Source organism: Phodopus roborovskii, unplaced genomic scaffold, assembly GCF_943737965.1.
Source record: "Phodopus roborovskii unplaced genomic scaffold, PHOROB, whole genome shotgun sequence".
Classification (NCBI taxonomy): Eukaryota; Metazoa; Chordata; class Mammalia; order Rodentia; family Cricetidae; genus Phodopus; species Phodopus roborovskii.
In genome coordinates, this window is record NW_026126487.1 from 4,175,567 (window position 1) to 4,203,123 (window position 27,557).

Sequence of the window (27,557 nt, forward strand, 5' to 3'; positions counted from 1 at the left end):
CCTTCATAAGTAAGGGAATGGCAGCTTTCTCAGACTAATCAAATCTTATGAAACTCACCACTCTAGACTGCTCTTACAGGAACTGTTAGAGTTTTTATAATTTAAGCACAAAGATAATGATGAATAACAGGAGACAAATAAAAGCATTAAAGTCAATAAACAACAAACAATATTTAGAACATCTAGCATGGACATGACAATCTTGGTTCCCAGTACAGGGACAAAAGTATTCTAAAAATACAACTAAATCAAATGATAGCTACAGCCAAAATATTTTCATTACAAAGTGATAGACATTCTGATGTCAAAGACATAAATGTGTATAGTAGGTGGGTGTGAAATGGAGACTTGTGCTAGCAGTGAAAATTGTCCCTGGCATCCTACATCACAGCATCTAAGTATATAAATCAAGTGTCAAAAGAACTGAAGGGTCAGATTTTCAGATAGAAAATTTATAAGGAAGCACAGATCTTGATTAGTATTTTGAAAAATCAGTCTAATATTGTACATAATATTCCACCCAACACCAACACAAAACTTATTAGTTTCCAGGACTTATAGGACATTCTGTCTAACAGAGCCAATGTGAGGACAAAACACAATTGTCAGCTAATACAAGAAGACTGGAATTAGAGCAAGTATCATTTCTGATCACAATAAATTGAAACTAGACATCAGCAGCAGGAGGAATTTTGGAAAAGTCATAGACTCCTGGAAAGGAACATGGTCCTGAGCTACTACTATGTCTGTTATGAAACTAAGTGGGAAAATTGAAGCATATTGAAACAGAGCTGGAGAGACAGCTCAGTGGGGAAGCCTTTGCCACACAAGAGTGAGGACAAGTGTTTGGATGCTCAGCATGAATGTAAATACAGCCCACCTGTGGCATTAGAGACTGATGTAATCTGAGTGGACTGGAGGCAGAGCCAGGGGATCTCTAGAGCAAGCTGTCTAGCTAGATAAACCTGAACTGTCAAGTCCTGAGTTCAAGCCAGAGGCCCTGTCTCAATATGTAAGATAGGTGTGTGTGTGTGTGTGTGTGTGTATAAAAATAGAGTCACATCTTGCCATAACTTACAGGATATAGCAAAAACAGTTGCGTGAGAAACATTCATACCATTAAACAATGAAAAAGAAGCAAAGTATCAGGTGACTTACAGTTACATGAAAGAGATTTAAATAAAACAACAAAGTAAATCCAAGGATAGCAGGAAGAAGAGATAATTAGATAAAAAGCAAAGGCCTGGAGAGTTCTCTCAGCAGTGAAGAACACTGGCTGCTCTTGTAGAGGATCTGCCTTCAGTTTTTAGCATCCAGTTCTCAGCTCCCACATGGGGGCTCACAAACAATACACAGCTCCAGGGGATCCAGTTCCTCCTCTGGCTTCCATAGACACAGGCACACAGGGTGCACAGACATGCATGAAGGCAAACATAAAACTAAATAAAAATATTTTTTAACATGAGTTCTGAAAGTATAAGAAACAATAAGAGAAATCAAGATTTTTCATTTCTTTTTTTTTTAAAAAGAAAAGCAAAACTAACAAATTTTTAATCAAACTAAGAAAAAAGAGAAAAGCCTTACACAAATGAAAGACCTGTTGTTATAAATGCCACAGGAGTACAATGGAGCATAAGAGTATTACAAACTATTTTATACACACACATGGAAAACCTAAGAGACAAAAAGATGTGTTCCATTCAATATAGTCTACCAAGAATAAAGTAAGGTCTGGAGAGATGGTTTGGTGGTCAGGAGGTATGGTGCTCTTCCTGAGGACCCGAGTTTGTTCATAGCACCTGTATCAGGCAGCTCACAACCATGGATAACTGCAGCTCCAAGAGATCTAATACAGTCTTCTGATCTTTAAAGCACCTGTATATATGCATGTGTGTGTATATGCGCACGCGCGCGCGCACACACACACACACACACACACACACACACACACACACTACAAATAAGCTGAATTAGTGATAAGCCTCCTACCCATGAATAAACATCCCACATTCTGATGACTCACAGATAAGTCATACCAATTACAGAGGAAAACTAGTATCAGCCCAAACATTCTCCCCAAATTTCCTTGAAAATCAAGAAAGTGGGAGTCCAGGACAGGATCTTCAAACTAAAATAAGACAAAGATATTATAAGAAAAATTCAATAGCAAATACACCATATCTTCCATAAGTATAGATAAAGCACTCAAGAAAATGCTAGTAATGAAGTATAACATCACATTTAAAGGCTACTCCATTTTGATTCAGTAAGAGTTATCAAAGAGCTATGAAAATGATTCTTTTTTTTGTGATGGGTAGCATTACAGAATGATGGAAAAAACCAGGTGGTCATCAAGGCCAGCCTGGTCTATACAGTGAGTTCCAGGCCAGCCTACATAGTGAGACCCTGTCTTAAAAATAAAAACAAAAGTAAACAAAAATGCCTACATTACACAAAGTGTTCAATTGGTTCTATGCAATTCCTATCGAAGTTCCAGTGCCAATATTCACAGACACAGAAGAGTAATTCTAAATTCATATGAAATCACAAGGATGAGAGCAAACTTGCATACACACTCAAACATGCAAATGCACACATTCATTTACATACGAAATCAAGGCAATCATGAATAATAAGAACAATGATTAATGTCTGATCCAGTACTTTAGTGCTGTACTAAAACTTGAAATAAACTTGTACTAAAACTTAGAATAGCAAAGTACTTGCAACAACAACAAAAAGAAAAAAGAAAAAGCAGACACACTGACCAGTGGAACCTTATAAGGAACCCAAAATGAAGCCAAGAGCACACAGTCAATTATGGTTAGAATATGGCAAGACTTTCCATTTCATGAGAGAGATTTGTGTGTGCTGTATCTTTCACCTAGAATAAAAATAGTCTCTAGTTATTGTGAATTCCTTATTGTTGTCGTACATTGCAAGAAAGCAAAAACTAGAAAAAAGAAAGTCACTTCAGTATTAGCTGTTCGCAAAAGTGGATTTCCATATGCAGAAATGTTGGGCACTTATCTCATATGATTTACAAAAGAAGACTGGAATTGTTTTATAGTCTAATTCATAACCAGAAACTAAAACAACACTAAGAAAACACAGAGGAAGAAAAAACTACGTCATTAGCTGGAAGATAGCTGTTTATGTTTGAGACCAAAAGTGGAGACAACTCAGGCAAAAACTGTGAAATGGGATGGATATACCATTGCAAAGCCAAGAGAAAATAATGAACACTCCACACAGACAACCCATTTCTGATTATGTGTGTGTGTTTGCATTTGTGCAAGGTGGGGAGTTTTTTTCCAAATGATACATGCTATAAAGGGTTGCTATACAAATTATCTAAGTAATGCAAATACTCAATAACAAGAAAAGAAAAGCAAACAGCCCATTTATTTGGGTAAGAATCCAAACCTGTGGCTGCATGACTGAAATCCTAGCATTTAAGACACAGAGTCAAGAGGAGATCAAGTTCAGGGCCAGGGTTAACTTTGTCTAAATAGAGAGACTTTGTCTTACAAAGAAAAGAAAATGACAAGGACTTGAGTAGACATTTACTTAAAATCAGTGTAAAAGGAAATATAGACAACAGATTAATAAAAATATTTAATATCATTGATCACTGAGATAGTGCAAATGAGAATCACAATGAGATGGTGTGTTTTCCAGTCTTAATGTATTTTATAAAAAGCTACTAATAACAAGTAGTGATGGCAAGGATGAGGAGAAAGGAAACTCATTCATACAATCTGTGTGCTACAAGAGGACAGTGTGTAAAGTAAGTTAAAAATGGAATGGATGTGCGACAGACAGTTTTTGCATTTACCCCTCAAAATATGAAACCAGTGTGTTGAAAATGCAATTGCTCCATGATTGCACTGCCCACCAAAGTCAAGTTATGGAATTACCGTGTGTCCATCAATAGATAAATCCATAAAGACAATGTGGAGTACTGTAGGTAGAATAATGCATGCTTTTAAAAAGGAAGATGTACTGCCATTATGACAACATGCATTAAGACGGAGAATGTGTTAAATGGACTAAGTCAGATCTACATAGATAAATGTACACATTATGACTCACATGTGACCTATGACAAAAGGTCTCAAAATAGCAAAGAGTGAAAGTGTCATCACAGGCTGTAGGTGAGAGGTGGGTGGATTTTCATATAATCAGACTCATTGTATTCATCTTTAAAATGTTTTGTTATACTTATCTATTTGTATTTTGTGTTGGATGGGCAGGCCACAGTGTATGTGTGGTTAGAGTATGACCATGTGAGTCCCAGGCATTGAAATCAAGTCATCAGACTTGGCAGCAAGAATCTTATCTGCTGAGCCATCTCACTGATCCCCCCACTTTTCAATTTTGAGTAACATTGTACAAGATATTAAGTACTGGTAATAAAGAGTATTTGAAAATGCTGAGAGGAAATGTCAGGTTTTCACTAAGCAACACTTGATGAGGTAACAAAGTTACAGTAATTTACATAGAACACATAAACTGCAATATCACTTTGCATTTTTATTATTTATATTTATATTATATATGTATTATTATATAGTTCGTTGATATTCTTACATAGCTTCCTCCTTTCTGCCTATGTCTCCTCAATATCCTCAATAGAGGACTGTGGTTACCACTTTTCTTCTTATCTGCAACTGGGAAAACTGAAGTAGCAGCAGCTGGCTACTATAGCTAGTTTACATCATGGTTGCAAACATGAATTTGAAAACCCTCTTGGAGGACTGCACAAATGGCTTGGTGGCTAAGAGAACTTGCTTGTCTTCTAGAGGACCCAAGTTTGGTTCCTATGACCTTCTTCTGGCCTCTGCAGGGACCAGAAGAAATATCACACACACACACACACACACACACACACACACACACACACACACACACACACACCAAATATAAAATAAAATCTTTAAAAATCATGCCAGAAAGTTAGGGAGGGTAATCCAGAATTATTTGCTGGCGTGTGGATCATATGAATGAAAGCTGAGAGAGAAGGGCTCCGAGAACAGTGACCATGGAGGTCACCATCCCCAGGGTAAGCTCATAACCCCTAGCCTCACAGCCATGCCCAGCACTGGGTCTCTTAGGAAGGTCCTGTGACACACATCAGCCTGCACACATTGACACACTAAGATGGACATAAGGTAGCCAAGAACACCGAGAGTTCTATATTCCTATCCTACACAGGTCTCCCTCATTAGCCTCCTTGGTCACAAACACCCTTCCTGATTCTTTACCTCGCTCCTATTCTTCCCCAGTTCCATTGCTTATACTCTAAAACTAGCTCTGACCTCGAACCCCTTCTCAAAGCTCACCTAGTAGTTGACCTCTAACCTCGTATACCAGTATAATTTCAGTTAAGGAGCCCTGTGACAGATGGTGTGTTACTTGTTCCTCTTTGCAGCCTGACTTCTGTCTGCTTCCACCATATGCCACTCCTTACCTGAGGGCTCTTTGTCTGGTTACTGCACACTATTCTACCTATTTGTACAGCAGCCCAACACTCAACAGAAATACCATCCATTGACCAGGCTTAGCCTAACAACAAGTGGTCAATGATGGATAAATAAATACCCCACTATTCAGGTGGGATCACTTTGAGATATGAGTTCTGCTTGTTTTCTAGCCCTCCCCAGCTATGTGGAATAAATGCTTAATCAGGCATCATTTATTGGTCTCCGTTTCTTTCCAGTGTCACCTCCTCATCTCCCAACTCATGTGTTCTGGGATCAATACTCCTTTCCTCCCTTGCATTTCAATTCTTTCCTCAGAAAATGTCATTGGCACGAATCAAAGATGCCAGTGTCAAGATAAAGCCAAACTGTCAGTCTTAGAGACTTGGTGTCTACAGTTTTCACATTTGCATATGCCAGGAGGTAGTTAGAGAGACAAGTGGTAAAATTAAGGGTCCATCTCTTGTCCAAGCTCTGGAACTAACCTCTGTGTCCACGAGACACAATCACAGATGGGACACCAAATGCCACATCTCCGATCAGCTCCAGAAGTTGGTGTTTATTTCTGTCTGGGTCTTCTGTGTCGCCTAAATACTTTTCAATGGCAACTGGAATCTCATCCTCAGGGAGGTTCTAGAATAGATGAGAAAATTGACCATTAGCATGCGATTTGTGTGGCTTCTCCAGTTCATTAACTGTGAACTGCTTGAACCCTGGACAAATCCCTCCTGCATGGTGATGTGGGAAAGTCAGAAAAATGAGGACAGAGAAGACTCTAGTCATTTCATGACATTCAGTAGTTTTGTAATATGGGGCAAATTCACTGCTTTTCTTTGTTTCAAAGAAGTTGACATAACTGGCAAATTGACATATTTCCCTGAGTGCTTACAAGAATAAAAGAGGACTTCTTCAACAGTGATGTAGCCATCTTCTGGTCCAATTTCACTTCAGAGGGTGGATAGTCCATCATCTGTTTAAAAACATGTTGAAGCACCTGTGAATCCTCGGGAGTTAACAGAATGAACTAAATAAGCCAAGTGTACTGTCTGGTTTTGTGTCAACTTGACACAATCTAGAGTCATCAGAGAGGAAGGAACCTCAGTTGAGGAAATGCATCCATGAGATCCAGCTGTAAAGCATTTTTCCCAATTAGTGATCAATGTAGGCAGGCCCAGTCCATGGTGGATGGTGCCATCCCTGGGCTGGTGATTCAGGGATCTATAAGAAAGCAGGCTGAGCAAGCCAGGGAAAGCAAGCCAGTAAGCAGAACTCTCCATGGCCTCTGCTTCAGCTCCTGCCTCCAGGTCCCTGTCCTGACTGTCTTCCACGATGAACAGAAATATGGAAGTGTAAGCTGAATAAACCCTTTTCTCCACAACTTACCTCTTGATTGTGGTGTTTTTGTTGGGCAATAAAACCCCTAACTAAGACTCAAAGCAATTAAGGCAAAGCAGAATAAAATTATTATGTTGGACTTTGATGGTCATGATTGTGAGTTTTAAAACAGTCAGCGAAACAAATGGACTTGTACATAAATTCAGGCATGAAAAAGACTTTCTAAATATGTGCGTTGATCAGGCCAAGGGCACAATGACTCTCAAAGCAGATAGGAAACAATACCTCACAATCATAACAGGAAAATCAATCATCTGCGTGTTCTTTGATATCTACAAAATCTTTCTGCAGTGAGAGCCGTGGAACTCTCAGCCTGTCTCAGTCCTGTGCTGTGACTTGGTCTGATTCCAGCATAGCGTCTAGCAATGAAAACCACACAACAGGGTGATTCCAGTCTCCCTATAATGACTTCTGGAAAAACCTGATCTTTCAGGAGAAATTGCTCTTCTCCCGCTAAAATGTGGTTGTAGATAGACAGCCCCTGACATCTGCTTCAGAGAATTTGCTATAGAAACTTAGAGGTTATCCTCAGTTCTCTACCTATGGAAACCTCATACCCAAGGAGCCCAATATGTGAGGATAAATATCACTAATCGTTTTGTAACATCTTTGGAATGTAAATACATGGGACGGCAATTCTTGTTCTGTCTTCCAGTCTCCAATTTTCTAACTGCAGTGGTGGCTTTACTCCATCTTGACCTTCTATCTGTCATGAAGTGTGTTTCTCTTGCTGATGAGTTTTGAATAAGGAGTCCAATGTCTTGCTATACAGAGTCTCCCCTCACTCCAAAGTTTCTCTCCAAGCTCTCCCAGCCTTGAAACCTCATTAGGGTTAGAGATGTTTGTATCTGAGACTTGAGTTCAGGTCATGTTTGAATTTCTCCCTTTTGCTACCCTCTTAGCAATGGTAAACAGCCTTACTCTTTTACCTAATGTCTGGATTTTGTTTTTATCTTTGAAAAGGAAAAACCTTCTTCCCTTTTAAAGGTGTACTTTAACTCATAGGGGAATGACTTTGAATCTTTCAATGATGTGTAACCAGAGCATATGTGGAGATTTATGGCAAACATGTTCAAGTCCATTGTGGAAGCAATGGTTCCCCATACTGACTCGCTTGAACTTGCAGCCATATCTCATTTACAGTCACCCCTTGTTTGTCTGATTGCCTCAATCTTATCTCTATAGACTCTCCTAGCCTGGGCACTTCAAGCCCCTAATTTTAATAGAATTACCAAGTGTTTTTTAGGATAAGATTTCCAGGACTGGACCATCCATGGTTATAATTAGCTCAGGAAGAAAATGTCTCAATGGAAGTATCCATGGGTAAGAAGAGACAGATGCCCTAGTCACAAGAAGAGGTTGGGGAGGAAAGAACTCATGTTGCAAGAATGATGGGCAGGCAATAGTGGTGTCTTATCTAAGATGTCTGTTTGTGCTCACAGTTGGCAGAATCCAGCCAAACTCTTGCTTGTTGATTCCCACAATGTAGGGCACAGTGTTGAAAGTTTTCTCAGCCAGGATCTCTTCAGGCATCTTTGGCAACAGAACTCCATCAATCACAGTGGGAATGAAGGGATGGCTCTGAGAAAGAGACCACATATTGCCAGGAATAACCTCTCTCCTCTCTCTCTCTCTCTCTCTCTCTCTCTCTCTCTCTCTCTCTCTCTCTCTGAGTTTCTGAGGGAACATCTATAACATAAAACCCATGGCTTTATTGCAAGATAAAGCTTTATTACAAACAGGATGCTAGGACCATATGGCTCACACTTGGCTCAAACCTCTCATAGCTCTGTGCGGATGATGCAGATAACCACAGTTATGTCACACCTGTGGACCTAGGACTTATATGTTCACTTTAGCAACTAACTAAATTCATGGTTATAGGATCTATGATTGACAGCAAGCTGCATGTCTGTATTTATATTCTAAATTAGCTACTTTTGAAAAACAATTGGACTTTAGCTGGTTGGGATATCACTAAATCATGTAATTGTTAAAAATTAACTCTGAGAACACAGATAAAATACTGCAGAGAAGCACAAACTACATAAACACCATGCCTATTATCAAGTCATGCCAAATACCCCTTCAATACTATCCAGACCCCAAATACCATTCTACTGCTCTAGGCTGGTATAACCCACCAAGACCCTCTGCCTGTACAATTGCTATGTACAGGTCTTACAGGTAGGATCAGCATCTGCCCTGGCCCTTTCCTACACATCACACTATTTCCACACTGCAGCTGAGCCCTCTGGACATACTCTGCTTCAAGTGGATCACAAGCCAAGTCCTGTCTGTAGTGTCTCTCTTTCCACACCCATGACCAACTCAGCTTCAGACTTCTTTCTTCCTCCTTGCCTTCACCCCAAACACACAAGCCTCCTTCAGCAGGTCTTGGCAGCTGCCTTTCCCTCTGCCTGTAGTGTTCATCCCCCAGGTTTCCTGACAGCTGGCTTCCTTCCCCCTCTCCAGATCTTTATTCATGAACTTCAGCCACAAACACTTAAAAGACACCTCCTCAGATCCTGCTATTTATAGAAAACCACTGGCCAACTCTGACCATCTATTCCAATTTTTATTTGGAGTTGATAGAAAAAATATATATTACATGTTGTTACATACATTCTTTTGTCTTCTGCTATACACCTCACCTACTAGGACAGAAGTCTCCAAGAAAGCAGGAGATTGGACATACTTCACCTTCATACCCAGCTGTTAAATCAGCCCCTGACACCAAGTGAGTCCTCAGTAAATCATTTCTGGATGATTGAAAGAATCTCATTTCACTCTCATAAGACCCTTTAGGGAAGTTTTGGATGCCCAGGATTTAAACAGAGAAGTCAGGACCATAGCTGCCAACAGCTAGACATTGGAAAGGCAGGAGGGAGGAGACGGAGGTTATGTTGGACTTTCCTACAGAAGTCTAGGCTCCTCGTTACAGCTTCAGCTTTGTTCCTCCCATGAAACCATTAACAAGGCATCTCTGCCTCCAGAAAGCAGAAAGTTCTAGTGGAGACTCTCTCTGCAGGCTCATTTTGGGAGTAAGGAAGGTGAAGACTAATCCCAGGGCACTGAGTTGTTGACCAGGAGCACTCTACAGAGAGTTGTGGGTAAGTTCAGTTCCTGCCTCTGATCCTTTTGTTTGTGCTAACTAACAAGTGAATGACTGAATTACATCTCTGGGCCTTGGCAATGCACACACAGGAATGACCATACTTTCACAAACAGAAAGATTATTCATCTTTATTTGGAGTAAAAGCAGTGTTAAGACCCAAAAGAAGCCTAACCCAAAAAACAGTCCTTACCTGTCTGGAGTCTCCATGCAAATCCAATTTAAAAAGATTCTGTGAAGATAAGACAGAGGATGTGTTAAGAAGCCTTCCCTGTATGAAGCCGGGTCTCTGAGCTGTGTTTGTATGTCATAATCAGCCTTTCTTTCCTGTGTCCTCTGTGCATGGGCACTGTGTGTGTGTGTGTGTGTGTGTGTGTGTGTGTGTGTGTGTGTGTGTGTAGCAGAGTCAGGGTCACAGGTGCTCTGGAAAGGCAGCTTCCATGGATGCCTGTCCTCTTCATTTTCCCCCTTACTTATTCTCTCTCACAACAATACCCCAACTTCCTTCACAGGAACAGTGAAACCAAAGTGATTGCATATGGTAACTTGAAGGGAGGTGGAGCTGAGACAAGCAGGAGTGGCAGGAGAAAACACTTTTCCAGCCCTCACTTTCTTCTTTCTTGTCCTGATATTGTAAGTTTAGGCAACTACATGTGACATGAGGTTACTATGCCCCCTGAATATAAATAACAGTTCAAAGATACCTACAATACAGCATAGAGTTTACACCAAATACATTGATAAAGTTTGGAAAGGGTTGGCTTCCAGACAGATGTCACATAGCTAGCTCTTCAGCCTCCCAGGGAACAACCCCCTGCTTATAAAGTCAGCCAGAAGTGATGGCAAATGGAGAGAGATTGGAAGATTGGCAGATACCAAAAATGCCCTCAGCACCTGGATCCAGCTGCATCCCAAGCCCCATGGTCCCAAATGTCTCAGGCTCTAGTTACCTGAGTATTTTTCAGTACACATTTCTGAAGTGAATGTTCAGAAACTCTAATGCCTATGCTCACTGTAATTCATTCTATTCCTTATTTTCCTGTCATGTACATTCCTTTAATCATATTCAGAGCTTAGCTAATGGATCTGACCCATGTATAGGAAGCAACTCTGTTATGAGTTTTAGCTCTATCATCAAGCTCTCTCTCTCTCTCTCTCTCTCTCTCTCTCTCTCTCTCTCTCTCTCTCTCCTCTCTCCTCAGTCATAGAATCATCTTATAAACTCTTTGAAATATGTTGTGTGATCTTAGGTCTAGAGATTCCTAAAGATAGAAAGTAATCCTACATGTGTATGATGGGTATTCCTATGGATGGAAGAATTTTTTTCCCATTCTGGGTATACAAACACATCTGAAACATAAATCAAGGAGAAAACCTGTAATACCACTACTGAAGATGGTGAAACAGGAGAACTGAGAGGCCAGCCATGCCTTTATGAGAGTGAGGCCATCCCATAAATCCAAAGAGAAAAAGAAAGCAACTTTTCTTAACTCTGAAAGGCTTGAGATTTCATTATTTATTGTACCTGATGGACCAGAATCCAAGACCCAAGGGCATATTGGACTCAATTCATGTATATACAAGAAGAACAGAATACTAGAGGTAGCCTATGGGGATCCAGAACTGTCCTCTAGTGTTCAAAGTGTATATAAGGAGACCAAGCTCTCAGCTAAATCCTGAGACATCATCTGTACTTGACCTTACAAAGGGAATAGTTATCACACCCCTATATCCTCTATTTTTCAATTATTTGTCCTGTGAGTTTCTGTGATAATAAACTATCAAAATTATCAATTAATGCTCAAATGTTACCTTCTTTGAGTAGGCTATCTCTAATGAATGTGTCGCCTCTCTGTATTCCCAAAACATGTAATCAATTTGATATATGATTGTTTTTCTCTTTGGATTGTCCTGGGAAGCAGAGATAGCATTTACTTTATTCTTGCATCTTCTACTCTGATACCATGCTTTCAAAATTATCATGGTTGGATGGATGGAGTTGGTTGATATGTGAACTATTGGTGAGTTAGAAAGATACACCAACAACTGCTTAAGGGATTGCATGAAAAATTACAAATGCTGACTGAATGACTCATAGATTATGGACAAGTTGAAAGTAAGTTATTAACCAGTTCTTTGGTTTCATACTAGACCAACATAATGGTTTTAATGAATTGGACGGAGTGATGGATAGATGGAAGACAATAAATGGGTAGATAGTTGACTATTCTTAACTCTTCAAAGAAATAGTCTCAGAAAACAGAAAAATTGGTAGGAACTCATATAATTTAGAAGGCTTGAAAAATCAACTAAGATAAGTTACAATACCCTTCATAAAATATTTGTACTCAGTATCCCTATCCTCAATGCTCAGAATGGTGATGTGGGAATGTAGAATTCTAAATTCTTCAGATACATTTGAAGCAAGACTACCACATATTAAATTTTTGAAAGAACTAATGTATTGTTATACAACTTTTGTTTTGTGGATATTTTGTGACATTTGGTATTTTTCATTATAAAAGAAAGAGATAAAGACAATCTCAATAATATCCGAAGGCTGATACTGCTGACAAGAGGCAAGAAAATGTACCTGATAGATAGCTTCTCCAAAATTACAGGAGAGAAGAAGTGATGAAGTCTGGCATAAAGTACAAAGGTTGGGGACACTAGGACAGGTACACCTACCAATTTTAGTGAGGTCTCCAATAGTTCTTCCTCTGTCTTCTGGCGAAGGCAGTGAACCATGGCAGCTGATGTGGTGTTTGTACAACCAGCTGTAACTGCAATTTTCTTCAACAGATCACAGGCCACAATAAAGGTCAAGAGTAGCATTTATATCTCTGTCAATATAACCCAGAGTTCTAACCAATACCCACATTCTACTGATGGTACATTATTGCCCAAAGGGTGCAATACCAGCAGGTATGGGTTCTGGGCCCCTCAGAGTGTTGCCTATATTACTAATTGGAATGTGATACACACTATTTAAATATTGGAGCCTGTGTTAACTCTATAAATTGTTAAGTGTAACTGGGTATGTTGGCACATACCTTTAGTCCTAGCACTTAGGAAGAAGAGCCAGGCAGATCTCTGTGATTTTTGTGCCAGTCAGGTCTACACAGTGAGTTTCAGGACAGCCAGGGTTACAAGTAAGACCCAGTCTTAAAATTCAGAAACAAGTAATTTGTTAAGTCGGTACCCTATTGTGAATGTGGTCACGTTAAAAGAAGCCATGTAAAGTGTTTTGCAAAAAAGAACCCAGAATGCTACTGTCTGCTATAGATCCACTTCCTCCATACTCTGGCCAGCTGACTTTTAAGTACCATATATGCACATATAATTTGCATCTAACCTATACGGAGAAGTAATACATGTGATGTGCTCAGGAGGGTAACCCTTGATGTCACACCAAAACTTGGATTGGATTGCAGTGTATCTAAGAAACACGATTCACACAAAATCACTCCAGAACTTGCAGAGCTTGGCCCAGATTGAGCCCCAAACAAGCTCTAACCATTAACCACGTCAGCTTCATACCAGGACAAGAAAGATTCATGAGTAGAGGAGAGGAGACAAAAGGGCCCAGGAACAGCCCAGCATGGAATTTACCTTAGCCAAGGGCCTGGTATTCTTCTTGACCAGGCCTGCAGTGAGGGCTACTCCACTTTCAGAAATAGCCCTGTGGAAGAGATTCTTGGCCAGGGGAGACAACACCTGGCAGAGGAAAGTGGAGAAAAGGACATTTTACTCTTAGCGATTCTGGACCTCTGTGGGACCAGGGTTTGGACTCTGTGTGGTCACCTTGATGACCAGTATGAAGCCTCATCCTTGGATCTACTGACTCATAGCCAAGGTTAGGTGACATTAGTGGCCCCACATGGAGGAGGTTAGCACCAAATTTTACCTGTCCCTGTAACTGAAATACATTTGGACACCCCTCTGGAAAGATTCACAGAAAGCATCTAAATAATGTCATAAGAAAGCAAAACTGAAAGACAGGTCCACACTGAATATGAAGGCAGAGAAAGCAGACTACCAAATAAATGGAAACAGTAAATAATCAGGCAGAGATATCCTTATAGCTGATAATGTAGACTTCAAACTAAAACTAATTAGAAGAAATAGTAGAACACTGTATCATCTAGAAGATACAGCAACTCTGAAGCAAATATTTGGAGGCTTGTAATTTCATAAAACAGTCACTAAAGAGCATAAAAAGCTACCTAGGATTGGTACAATAATATTAGAGTACCTTAATACCCAACTCTCATATTTAGAAATGTCTCCCAAACTAAAAATAACAAAAAAATTTTAGAGCTAAATACTCCATGGATCAACTGGACTTAACAGATTTATACAGAGTATACCACCCAAAGTCAAGGAATACAAAGGCTTCTCAGATGAAATTGGAACCTTTTCCAAAACCAATCACACCATAGCCTACAAATCAAACTTTAAAAACTACAAAGAAATTGAAATTATGCCTAGTATCTAATGAGCTACTAATGAAATAAAAGTAGAAATCAATGCTAAGTATTCAAAGTTATTATCTCATCTTAAGGTATATTATCTCATCTTAAGGAATATTATCTCATCTTAAGGAATATGACAAAATTGATATGCATGTAAATATAGTAAAATGCATTAAATTTGTCCATGCACCTATTTCAATTTATTGTCAGATTGTAAATAACATATGGAGGAAATTGAAGTTATTAGACTGTAGGCATGAAATCAGTGTATCATATGAAAAACATTGAAATCAAAGAAATGAAGAAAATGAACTGCAATGATTTTTTTTATAAATTGGGAGATTTTTTTTTTAATATTTAGTTATCTCATCAAGGAGCTATCATGAAAGAGGCCTTGGCTCTTTTCTAGAAACAAAACATCTCAGGTAATGAACAATATAACACTATGTATGGAAGTATCCAACTAGAGAATGCATAAGTTCAAGCTGATTGTTTAGGTTTTCTGTAGGGTTATAATTAAAGAAAGAAGGTATAACAATATATAATTGTTATGTGTGGTAACATCATGGAAGGATTAAAATAAAATTGGAAAGCTGAAAAAAGTTATATGACATGAATAAGTGAAGGAAAAACAGGAACACACACACAGGTTAAAAGGAGAGATGATAGATAGCAAGCAGAGAGAAGGCATATGATAGATGTAGAGATTGATTTTAAAAATTGTAGGATTACTACAGAAATACATGACATAATGTACTCCTTGGATTTATCTGCACTTTTCCTTATCTCTAAGGAAAATAAAAACCATTTTCCTCTAAATATTCAGCTAATGAACCAATACATGTTGGAAAATGTGGTGATGTGTTGGCATTCTGATCAATGCTCAGGGATTTGGAGGGACACTCATTACCTTCAGAAGTTTTCATGGATTCCCTGTTTCTCCTGCTCCTCCTCTCTATACCAAGAAGATTCATCAGATTTCCAGAATGTGTCTGTGACCTACAGTCTTTGTCCATCCTCTCACTGTTGCAGTGTCTATCCATCCTTCCTCACACCATCTCTCATGGTGTGACCCTTAGTCCCAGATGCCATTGCCCTTCTTATTGGGCTTTCAAAGCCATGAGATCACCTCTGATGAGCTCCCAGAGTCTCAGTTCCCTCAATGTGTAGGTGTATCCTGGAGCCAAACAGTGATGCCTGCTCTACCTCATGCCCTTCCCCTTTACTATCTTCAGTTTACTCCCAACACTCTGTCCTAAGAGTGAATTCTATGTTAATGTGATGAGCAAAGAGAAAGACAATTCTATTACATGAGAACTAATATATAGCAGGTACATTTTATAGTGGGCATAAAAGTACCTCCTAGTAGCCAAGGAGGGTTTGATTCTTAGTCTTCCATCGTCTAATGCTGAGCAGTAATAGTATCAATCTGAATGCAGATTCTGAAAGCAAAGTTTCCAAAGCTAGACTGGCTGGTCTCCAAGAGTTCCTATCAGCAGCTGTCATGCCTGGATAAGGCCCTGTGCTATGGACACTTACAAGAATAGAGACACTTTCAGCTCCTGCTGACTCTCCAAAGATAGTCACAGAGCCTGGGTCTCCTCCAAAATTGCCAATATTATCCTGGACCCAATGTAGTGCAGCTACCTGGTCCAAGTGACCCCAGTTCCCCTGGCTGTGTTCATCACCTGTGCTGGAAATAAAAAAGAGAGAGAGAGAGAAAGAAAAATGGTGAAGGTAGATACATGGTGACTGAATTCTCAGAGTTAGAGAGAAGCTGGGGCTCTTAGTGAAATAAGTGAGCCCTAAATTCCTGGCACCTGCTTGCTGCCTCTCATCTTTCTAGAAATGTTCTGTGTGGAACTCTATACTCATCTTCTGGGAACTATGTAGCCTAAGAACTAGTGAGATAAAATCTCCAACTTCTGAGTATATTCAGTTCACACTTCTGAGCACAGTGAATAGGGGTGAAGAAATTTTAGTATGAAGAAATGAAAGTACTCTGAAGAAAAATAAAACTGTCTTACAAAAGATGCGGGGATGGGGTTGCCACTACAGGTGGTATTTTCTGATTTCAGGACCAAGAGAGGCCTCTTGGAAGCAGTGGTCATTAATAGGGACCTGGATAAAATGAGCACGTGAGCTTATGAATATCATAAAATATTACTCCTGTTAAAATGAGCAGCAGGTACAAACACTTCTGGGATTAAAAAATGTGGGTGTTGCTAGCAGCAGATACAGGCAGAGCAGGTGCTGTGAGCCTTGGCAGGGAGTTCTTTGCTGTTATAGGTGGGTGGGAACTGTCTACAAAAATGACATATGATTCAATCCATGTCTCTCACAGCACTCTGGCCACTCTATAGAAAATACATGCCTTAAAAGTAACAGGTTTATTAAAAATACAAAGCAGAGGTTATAACAATAATTCAGTCCCAAACTGTAAGAGTAGAAGCAGGGAGTAGATGGGAAATAGATGGAATCTGTTTATTTGGAAGGTGGAGCCAAAAGGACCGGTTGGTTGGTTAGATGTTGAGTGTAAGAAAATGAGGAGTCCCAAATGTCCCCAAGGCTTTTATGTTGAACAAGCAAGAGGAGGGACAGCCAGCACCAGCTCATCTGTATACAGGAAAAGGAAGGTGATGTTCTTTCTGCTTGGAATAGCAGAAGCTTGGCATGACTCAATTCACCTCCTAGAGCACTGTGACAACTCAGTAAAATGTGCTTTCAAACTAATTGTTATCTATGTCTGGGATATCAAAGAGAACAGCACAGAAATCTATCTGTTCAGAAGTAAGTGTAGAGAGTGGAGAATTAACGGACAGGTGAGGTCTGTTACTGGAGCAAAGGGGTGCATTGTGAAGAAGCCTAGCAGAGGTCTCTAAAATGCATGGCATTACTGGAACTGGATCCTGGTATCTTTGACCTGGCAGATGTTACATTTTGGATGTTCTCATTAGAAAGTAACAGAACCTGCAAAATGTGAGGTCCAGAGAAATGTCATTAAGCCATTGGATATACTGCCTTTGGAGGTGTTGAGCTCACTGGGCCAAGGGTAGTTCTCTAGTGAGCTAGTTATAAAAAGAGCAGGACTTTCCAACTCCTCCTTCCAGCTTTGTGTCTCATCATGTAATCTCTTCCACTTGCTGCTGATTCCATTTCTGCCCCTCTACCATGTTGATCTCAATAAGGGCCCTCACCAGACCTCAACCAGAAGAACCCATGTCCTGTCTGAAACTCAATAAATATTTTCCTTATAAACATCACAAGATCTGGGGTTCTAATATATAATGATATAACATACTAATATGGGGGGCTCATGTGTAGAAAATAGTTCATATCTTTACCTGAAGAATCCCCAGATGCCCAGACGATACTGAATGACCACCACCACCACATTTTCATGGGTAGACAGGGCCAGTCCATCATAAGTTGATGCCCCACCCAACACTAGTCCACCTCCATGGATCCACACCATCACCTGGAGAAGAACACAACAATACATATCATTAGACGCCTCTTGGAGGGCCATAGAAACTGTCTGGCTTGGTTTCCTATATCAAGGCTGACTCAAGGAGGACATCACCCAAGCCACCCTTGTACCTGCTGCAGCCTTTCCTCCCCAGTTCCCAGCTGGAGGGAGTTATCCCACTCAACATTTCTCACCTGTCTTCTAAGACTCTTTGGCCATGTCTTTACAGGTCTCCTTAAATTGAAAACACTGCCATGGTAACATCTAAGGCCACCGGTGTCATGTTCACCCCAGCAAGCCATCCTCCTCAGGTCAGGGCTTTGTGTGAATAGCTTATATTCTACTTTCTCAGACTCTATGTATGACTATGTATATGGTGACACTGAGTGCAACAATGGGATCAATGAATGACAGTCCCACCCTGTGCCTCTACATTAGACCCAATAAAAAGGCTCTCTTATTTCTCTTCTTCCCCTCCTCTTCTCTCCTTCCCCTTCCGCATCATCTTCTTCTCTTCCTGCTCCCCTTCTTTCTCTTTCAGATAAGGGATTGATTTTGTTTTAAAGATAGTGTAATCATGGCCAGCCTGGTGCTTTCTATGTAGACCAAGCTGACATCAAACTTGCCCAAATCATTTTGCCTCAGCCTCTACAATGCTGTGGCTGCATATGCAAACCAAAGGCTTCTCTAGACTGGCCTTTTCTTAACTAGTCATGTTTTTCTTCTGATGCAGAGGATCAAACTCAAGGCCTTGAGCATCCAGACAACTACTTTACCATTAAGCTATGCTGTTGTCCCTCTTGCCTATCTTGATGTACATTAGTCCAGCAGACTGAGGTGCTGACATGAAGAAAGCTGCAGAATCAATGACAGTGGAAGCCACAACATCAGAGCCAGAGGAGCATCCTGTAACTATTACAGTGACAGAGGCAGGGACTATGGCAGTTGGGAAAACCCAGCTATGTCAGCAGAATAGCAAAGCTGACAGCAGCACTAGAAGCCAACAGCACAGCTGTAACAGCCAGCAGCAGCAGAGGCTATGACATGAGCGATGTCATGTGGTAGCAAAATGCATCCTAGAAATGGCAGTCATGATAGAGGCTACAGCAGTGAGAGGCAGCTACTCTTAGAGAATAGCAAGGACAGATACAAGAGGAATGGTGGAAGTTAAGAGGAGAGCGGGTGAAGAGCCGAGATTCATAGAGGAATAGGGCTACAAAAGCCAAAGAAGAGGAACTACAGGTCTTGGCTGCCAGAAAATGTCAAGAGAGCTGCTTGATCTTAAGGACCCAGAGTCTCAGCAACCCTTGTTCCTGGCAGGAGCTATAACAATAGCTACTGTCAGAAGCTGGGAGATCTTGATATCCAGGCCTGAAAGCTGTAGTGCTTGCGGTGTTGTAGAGCTGGGGGATTCCAATGTCTAGTTAAAATTGGATGCTGCTACATGGGGGAGGGCCTAGGTCCTCCCACAAATGATGGGACAGACTTTGGTGATCCCCCATGGAAGGCCTCACTGCCCCCCCCGGGAGAGTGGGATGGGGGTGTGGGGGTTGGTAGGGAACATGGGATGATGGGAGGGAACTGGGATTGATATGTAAAATAAGAGTGTTTCTAAATTAAATAAAAATAAAATGGATATAAAAAATTTGAGGCTGCAATTGTAGTCCCTGCCCAGAACAGGGAGTGTAGCCTTGAAGTTACTTTCAGGGGCAAGGGGACCTAGACTTCTATAACTGCCAAAGAACTACAACATTTGTCACCATATGGCTAAGAGCTCCAGTTTTGAAAGCCTTCGCAACATCTGCAGCACAGCTGGACACCACCTGCTGTGCCAGATGTGGGTCACTTCCACAGAGGCTGCAGAAGTAGCTGCGCTTCTCAGTGACCCACAATTCCTAGGGTAAGGAACTGCAGCCTGAAGCCCAGCAATACTATAGGCATTCAGTTTTCCTCATCAGAAAACCAGGGAAGATTAAATTCTAACTGTAAGGCCATCTTCCCCAAGCACCACTTTCACAGATAAGGAAATAATGGCATGGGGGTTTTGAGAAGCTACTCAATGTTTCACTGCTTAGAAGACTCATGCAATGAAGAATAAATACATCAGCAGCAACATTCCCAGATCTCAGTGCATCCACAAGGCAAGCACCATTGCCTGACATCCCTGGGGAAAAACAAAGGAAAGTGGGCCTTTTAATCACTTCATGCCTCTGGTGTCCCTGCCTCTAGTTGTTCTCAAGCCCTTCTGTTTGCCCAGAGGATCTAGATGTGGACATTCAGAAGGTTGGAGAGTTTCACCACTTACCGGCAGCCTGTTATTCCTTGTCAAGTCAGAAGGAATGTAAATATTTAGGTAGAGACAGTCTTCCGAAAACTGGAGAGGAATGCTCTCCTTTCTGTTGGTTAGGAGATCACTGACTATCTGCCCTGTTACTGGGTCTTGAGAGCACCTGGGAGGGGAGAGAGAACATCTGAGGTTCCACCAGATGCAACCTGGAAACACTACTTGGCATAGACCTTGCACAGGGAAATGTGATTCTGTAGGTGGGTTGCTATCACGTGATGGGGACACTGGAATGGAGATACCCCAGGATACCTTGGGAACTCCAGACCTTCAGTCTTCTTGTCCTATAGCAGGAGAATGATTTTCTGTGTCTCCTTTCCTAGAATCATACCTCTGCCCTGGCCAACAACATGGGTGTTCATATGTTGGTTTGACCTTGGAGATGACACTTACAGCGTTAAGTTCCAACACATGGTCATATGTATACATCAACTATACTACTAGACTTAGTATAGGGGGTAAAATGTTGACTGAACTTCTCTACCAAGTGAATGTGCTCTAGACCTGGAGTGGCTTCTGTCAGCCACAGAAATGCCCTCAAGTGGCAGAGCTCAATACCAACCAGCATCTCATCAGTAACCTCAGGAGACCTGCTTTCCTGGTCAGCTTCACCCACTGACAGGCTGAGTAGCCTTGGGCCATTCCCTGATCTGGGCTCCAATCTGCCAGGTCTCAATAAAGACACTGCTATGTCCAGCTAAGAGCTCCACAACCCTGGCCTGCTAAGGTTCTACCATCAGTTACTGAAGCCATCACTGTTCTGCTCATACAAGGCTTCAGAGGCCGTTCAAGATTAGAATTAGCAATGTTGCTGAAGTCTTCCAGTGAGCAAGGCCCTGGTTTATGTTATGTGCTCACTCATTAACGTTTGAGGTCAGCTCTAGGGGTGGGCTCCAGCTTCATCTTCATTTCGTAGATGAGAAAACAAGGCACAAGGAAGCCACAGAACCAATTGAACATCTTACCACATGGGCAACCCAGCTGTGCAGTGCTTATGTTTCCAGTGCTTTACAAGGCCTGACCCCAGATCTCCATGGACCGAGGAGCTCAGCGGTGTTGCTTCTAGTGTTTAGAAGCAGCAGCCAAGGCCCTTGAATATCAGGATGACACAGATACCAGGTGGCAGAAGTGGGTCAACAAAAAGGGTTCTACCTTTCATTCTGGGAACTTTTCCTACATTATGGAGGGCAAGGGATGCAATGGTCATAAAAGCAGTAACTGTCAAAAGAGGAACTGGTTCATTTCAATAGTATTTCAATAGAAAATAAAGATAAAGATTACACTTATTATTTTATTATATTATTTCTGAGACAGGGTTTCCAGTAGAAATCAAAGCTCATACATATGCCCAGTACCTCTCTTTCTGCTGCAGTGACAGCCTGGATCCATTTATTTATTTATTTATTTAGTTAGTTAGTTAGTTAGTTTTTTTAAAGACAGGGTTTCTCTGTGTAGCCTTGGCTGTCCTGGGACTGACTCTGTAGACCAGGCTGTCCTCAAACTCACAGGAAATCCAACTGCCTCTGCCTCCTGAGCGCAGGAATTAATGGCATGTGCCACCACCAACTGACTGAGATATCATTTATCATTGCTGGGATTATTGCATATTACTTGTTTCCCAAAGTGAAGGGTAAAATTGGATCAATAAGCCTAATATTTAAGCAGAGGTTGCTGATGGAGACTATTTGGAGAAAATTTAAGAATAGGTTGATAGCATTTGATTAAATAAATGCTACTTCTTGGGATTTACCCTAAAGAATTCATGAATATTTGGAATAATTTAGTTCCAACACATGGTCATATGTATACATCAACTATACCAAAGCCAACTTTGTCACCAGAAGTTAAAGACTGGGTGAGTGTAATGCAGTGCAATGCTTAAATTAAGGCAATTGAAAGTAACACTGTGCTATTCAGTGGCAGAAGGTGATATCAACATACTCATAAGTGAGACAGGCTCCCACCAGAGCTGCAGACTGTTGCCCAGGACAGACAAGAGACTGTGCACACGTCAGATGGTGGTCACAGTTGTCTCTGGGTAGCATCCCATGTGGGTTTACATTTTCTTTGCTCTATATAGTGTATTTCCTAACTTTACTGCATTAAGTAGTCACTACATAAATAACAGTGGAGTTAAATAGCACATGATGGAGAAAGGGCTCTAGAAAACTGGTCAGTTCTAAATGTTTCCATGGTGTCTGATTTTGTTTTAGTTTTTTAGTTTCCCAGCACTTGAAAGGCTTTTGTTAGGGGTCAGAAAACACACACACACACTACAGGCAAACAGAGAAAAAGATCCTCTGCAAAGCAGAGTGGAGACTTGGGAAGCTGAAGTCCTCCACAGTGTTTTCGATTCCAGAACAAAGAGAGCTCTGTGTTGACTCTTTTCTATGTCACTGTGAGACAGATTTCCTCCAAAAGAGACTCAGGCCCACCCCAGCGGCTTACATAGGAGGGTAGGAGGTGGCATTCTTCACAGAGCTCCAAGACTCAGCAGGCTGTGGTGGAGCAAACCTCAGGGATCCAAGAGGAGTCTTGGCAAAGGGGACTCCCAGGAAGACAGCCACAGGCTGTGAGAATCCTTCTAAGCTGACGTACTTCCCCAGGACTTTACCATGAACAGTGTCCACCACGGGTGGTGAGGATGGATGCCCTGTGGAACATGGAGAAAATGAGGACACATCAGAGGGAAAGATCAGACCTGGACTTTTAAAGGGCTTCTCCACTTCTAAGTATGAGAACTAAATTGTCTGAACCCCGTAGGCTGCAGAATCTTCTCACCTCAGACAATGGTGAAGAAAACAGTCCTTACTTTAGAGGTTCAGCTAGGATGCTTGTGTATGCCGGCAGTGTGAGGTTCTTTGTACTTGACACTGATTACTTTTTATAATTAGTAGAAAAGTGTTATAGATTAAATATGGATATGTAAATAAGAAAGGAAGAACTGATCCCTGCCCAGTGTGGAGGTCATGGGAAAGAAGGTACTATTGAGAAGCTGGTAAGATGTCCTAAGATGATGTCATTAAGACAAGAGCACTCAGAACTACAAGTCAATAAGAGGCAGCTGAAGGTCAGTGAGTGCAACTGTGTGTGTGTGTGTGTGTGTGTGTGTGTGTGTGTGTGTGTGTGTGTGTGAGTACTCTGAAAGGGCCACTGTGAAGTGACAGGAGGGCTGAATGTGAACACAGAGGTGGCTACAGTTGGGTAAGAATGTCTCCCATAGGGCACCAGGATGAGGATACAGCCCTGAAGACGTGCAGGGAGAAGGGGAACAGGTTGGTAAAGATGCTGAGTGCTTCAAAGAAGTGAAGGAATCTGGACAGATCTCGGTGTGGCCTCCATTAAACCAATATCAACACTGCACTGAGACAGAGTGGGTGGAAACCAAACGCCTCAGGATAAAAAGTTTGGGTAAGGCCACCTATAATAGTTCCCACTTATATTGTGTGGAATGTGTACTAATCTGCACCGTGAGCAATCACTGTGTGCCCGGCTGCATTCCACTTCTTCCAATTGTTTCTCAAGGAAATTTTACTAGGTGATTTTAAATGTGCCCACTTAACAGGAGAACAAGATGAGCTTGCAAACAGTTTATGTAATCCTCAAGTGGAAATGGGATGATCAGGAACAAAGAATACTCCACTCCAAACCTGGCTCCTTTCTTTGCTTTCTTGCTTTGCTCTTGGCTCTTGGCTTCTCACAGTGCCCCGTCTATAGAGAGAAGACAAAATCTAAACAGATTCTAGACTGGTTCTGGTAACCAAAGTCCAGCTCTGGATTCAGGAGCTCCAGATAGACTGACTAAGGTAATGATAGGAGAAGGCATGACTCCATGAATCTCAGTTTCTCAATTGGTAAGATGTCCCAGATAATCACTGAGATCCAATATAGTCTTGTGTCAACCATGACCCTAACCTTTTCATTTGGTGCTTTGACATATATGACTTTCATGACCCCATGGGAACTGTGGTTCCTGGGGTGTATAAAATCCAGAACCACTACCTCACCAACCTCTTTCTTTCTTGTCTCACATTTTAAGCTACCATCTTATGTGTTGTAGTCACTTATAATCATGCACAAGACAGCTAAGTTAGCCTGTGGCCAAGAATCCTTTGACCTTTTTTTCTTTTTGTATTATTTAAAACATAAAATTGAAATATATTTTGACCTTATTCTTCCCTTTTCCCAAGTCCTTGCAGTTCCTTACCCACCCCCTTTCTGCTCAACTTCAAGTTCTTTCTCAAAAACAAAACAAAACAAAAAAGCCCAAACCAACAACGAATCCTTCAAACCAAGAAAACAAAGTAAAACTACACATAAAAGGAAACAAGGAGTATTCTAAGAGATTCCTATAAAGTCCCTCACAGAAGTGGGAAGGGACAAGTCCCCCAGAGCACAGGGGAAGTGGGGGGGGCAGTGAATGGAGAGAGAAGTAGGAGAGAGGGGAAGAGAGGAAAACACGTGCAACTAGGAAGATTGACTCAGGGTAGGAATAGAAGACAGGAGAGAGAGAGAAAGAGAGAGAGAGAGAGAGAGAGAGAGAGAGAGAGAGACAGAGACAGAGAGAGAGAGAGAGAGAGAGAGAGAGAGACAGAGACAGAGACAGAGAGAGAGAGAGAGAGAGAGAGAGAACATAAAAGATGGAGCCAATATTGGTTTGAAGAGAAAATTGAACCCAAAGAAAGGTCTAGAGACCTACAAGACTGCCGCCAACTAACAATTTGAGCAACCGTGGAAAGGCTACCATAAATGCCCTTCTCGGATAGTGAGATCAACAACTAACTTATCCATGGAGCCCTCATCTAGTACCTGTTGGAAACAGAAGCAAACACCCATACCTAAACACTGAGTCGAACTAGAACCCAGATGCAGATGGAGAGGACAAGACCAGGTTGCAAAAACACATAGAAACAGCTGACCTGAATAAGGAGGAGCTAACGGGCCAACAGACTGATAGCTGGGAATCCAGCATGGGACTGACTCAGGCCCCTGAATATGGGTCTCAGCCAGAAGGACTGAGCTGTCTACGGGACCTCAGATAGTGGAACCAGGATGTATTTCTGGTGCACAAAAGGACCTTGCGAACACATCCCCCATGGAGGGATACTGACTTAACCTAGAGACAGGAGAGAAGCCCTAGTCCCTACTTCAAATGACTTGACAGATTTACATGACCCCACTTGGATAGCATTGTCCTACATGTGGAATTGGGGTGAGGGATTGGAGGGGAGGGTGGTTATGGTGCATTGAGAGGGCAGAGAGTGTAAAAGGGAGGGAGGGAGGAAGGGAGGGAGAGAGGAAGGGAGGGAAAGAGAACTGGGATCAACATGTAAAATAATAAATTAAAAAAAAAGGAAACAGCAACAACAACAAAAACTGCAATCAAATAAAAGCACACATAAGAACCTGTGGAGTACATTGCATGCTGGTCCTTAAAACGTTATAAATTCATGCTACACCTACTTATATGTTTTCACCCATGCCTACAGAAGACACCTCCAGGAAGAACCCTGCTGCTTTCTGTTTGTCCCACTCCACCCCAATGGCGAACTCTTCCTTTGGGAGCCAAGATTATCAATGTGTTATTTTACTGGCTATTATCTCTAATGCAATGACCTGGCCACATCTCCAATTTTCTATTAATCTATTCCATTTTATTATAAGTTTAGTGTGTGTGTATGTATGATGTATGTGCATGCATGTGCACAAGCGTGTGTAAGTGAAGGCGTGCGTCTGTGCTGTGGTGCAAGTGTGGAGGTCAGAGGATCACCTTAGGCATTTTTCCTCACCTACTAGCCTGTATGAAAAATGATTCATTTTTGTTTGTTTGTCTGCCATGGTGTACAGTAGGCTAGTTGGCCCTTAAGCTCCCGGGAATCCTATCTCCACATGCCATCATGGCCTAGGAGCCCTGGGACTACAAATGCACACTGCTAATGCTGGCTTCATGTGGATTCTGGGGCTTCAAACTCAAGTCCTCGTGTTTGCACATGTGAACCTGCCCCTCAGGTAGATTCACTTCATTTTAAATTACCCCCTCCAGCCTAGTCCCACCTGAAGTACTGTAGAAAGGACCGACTAAGGCACCCTCGCAGTGACCCAGTGGGGAAGGTACTAGTGCTAACTTCTTCAGAGATGGGCTAACACAAGTTTACCTAGCTGAAGACTAATGGTTTGGAAGCACTGAGCTGAGATTCAGAATTTTCTACTAAGCTTCCTTCTATGATCAGGCAAAATGTAGACTAATAATTAAAGAGAAAACAAACAGCTTTCCTAATCCCCTTTGTAATATTTGGGGCTGTCTTATTGCCCTCTGTACCTGTCATGTGATCCTAGGTCTCAGAGTGTTTGCCTTCTCTAACTCAGCATGTCCACTCCCTTCAATCATTGGTTTGGTTTAGTTGTCAAAAGGGTGAAAATTGCTGCAGAAAGGAGCCTGTCACAGCTTCACGCTATGCTCGCCTCTGCCCACCTCTAGTGGTTTGAAATGTGCCCTCACTATCCCAATACCTGTATTACAGAAAGACTCACCCCCTGCTGTGAAAGCTGCAAGAAGCACCAGGATCAGAGCATAGAGGCACATGGTAGAAGGCTACAGACTTGGAGGACAGCGGGGTCTCCAGCCTGTGACAAAGGGGGATACACGGATCCTGCCCAAGTCCTGCAGACTTCTTGCAAATTCCTTTCAGTTAATTGTACAATCCCAGAAAAGAAGACTCTTTCTATTCCACAGAGCTGTGTGGATTTACCAGGAGATCACTAAACCATCCCCACCCAGAGTTTACTCTGCTTTATCTAAATTGTCTGGACTCTACACTTAGATTGCAAGAGCCCACAAACTGGTCAAACAACTTCTTGCATAATCATCTCTCCCTGTAACACTCAGGCCCCAGCATTCTCTTATTTCCCATACCCAGGCACCAGCTCTGCAGACACCTTCAGGCAGAGGACTATTAGTTCTTGGGTCCTCACATCAAGCTGGGGAATTTCAGAGCTCCTCACAATCACCCAGTTGATCACCAGGGAAATGAGGACACACAGTCCAGTTTCTATTGCCTGGTAGAGATTTAGGATATCATTTTGCTAAAAAATCTGAAGTTTCATCATTTTTCTTTCAACACAAGTGATCTTTGGAAGATTCATGTCAAGTGGTTTAGCTTTCTGTCATTACTGCCATGGTCAAGGAACTTACAACCTTTCATAGGAGAGATTTGACGATAGGTGCTTTTATATAAGTGAACAATTTACTTTTGTTTTAGTAGCTCTTAAGTTAAAG

General features: G+C 41.5%; 2 protein-coding genes across 2 annotated transcripts in view; both read right to left on the reverse strand.

Annotated features, from left to right (window-relative positions):
* The window catches only part of LOC127230014 (carboxylesterase 1E), a 29,090-nt gene extending 2,078 nt beyond the window's left edge, over positions 1 to 27,012 (reverse strand). The window contains exons 1-11 of the mRNA XM_051195139.1: positions 26,813 to 27,012; positions 22,730 to 22,934; positions 20,243 to 20,387; positions 17,813 to 17,946; positions 16,008 to 16,161; positions 13,606 to 13,710; positions 12,682 to 12,786; positions 10,187 to 10,225; positions 8,319 to 8,459; positions 6,373 to 6,453; positions 5,969 to 6,116 (exon numbers count right to left, since the gene is read on the reverse strand). Of these exons, the coding sequence (XP_051051096.1) occupies positions 5,969 to 6,116; positions 6,373 to 6,453; positions 8,319 to 8,459; positions 10,187 to 10,225; positions 12,682 to 12,786; positions 13,606 to 13,710; positions 16,008 to 16,161; positions 17,813 to 17,946; positions 20,243 to 20,387; positions 22,730 to 22,934; positions 26,813 to 26,864 (1,309 nt within the window). The 5' untranslated portion in view covers positions 26,865 to 27,012. The remainder of the gene's footprint in view (positions 1 to 5,968; positions 6,117 to 6,372; positions 6,454 to 8,318; positions 8,460 to 10,186; positions 10,226 to 12,681; positions 12,787 to 13,605; positions 13,711 to 16,007; positions 16,162 to 17,812; positions 17,947 to 20,242; positions 20,388 to 22,729; positions 22,935 to 26,812) is intronic.
* Positions 1 to 27,557, reverse strand: part of LOC127230009 (carboxylesterase 1D) — a 392,242-nt gene that overhangs the window by 39,456 nt on the left and 325,229 nt on the right. The gene's annotated exons all lie outside the window — the stretch shown is intronic.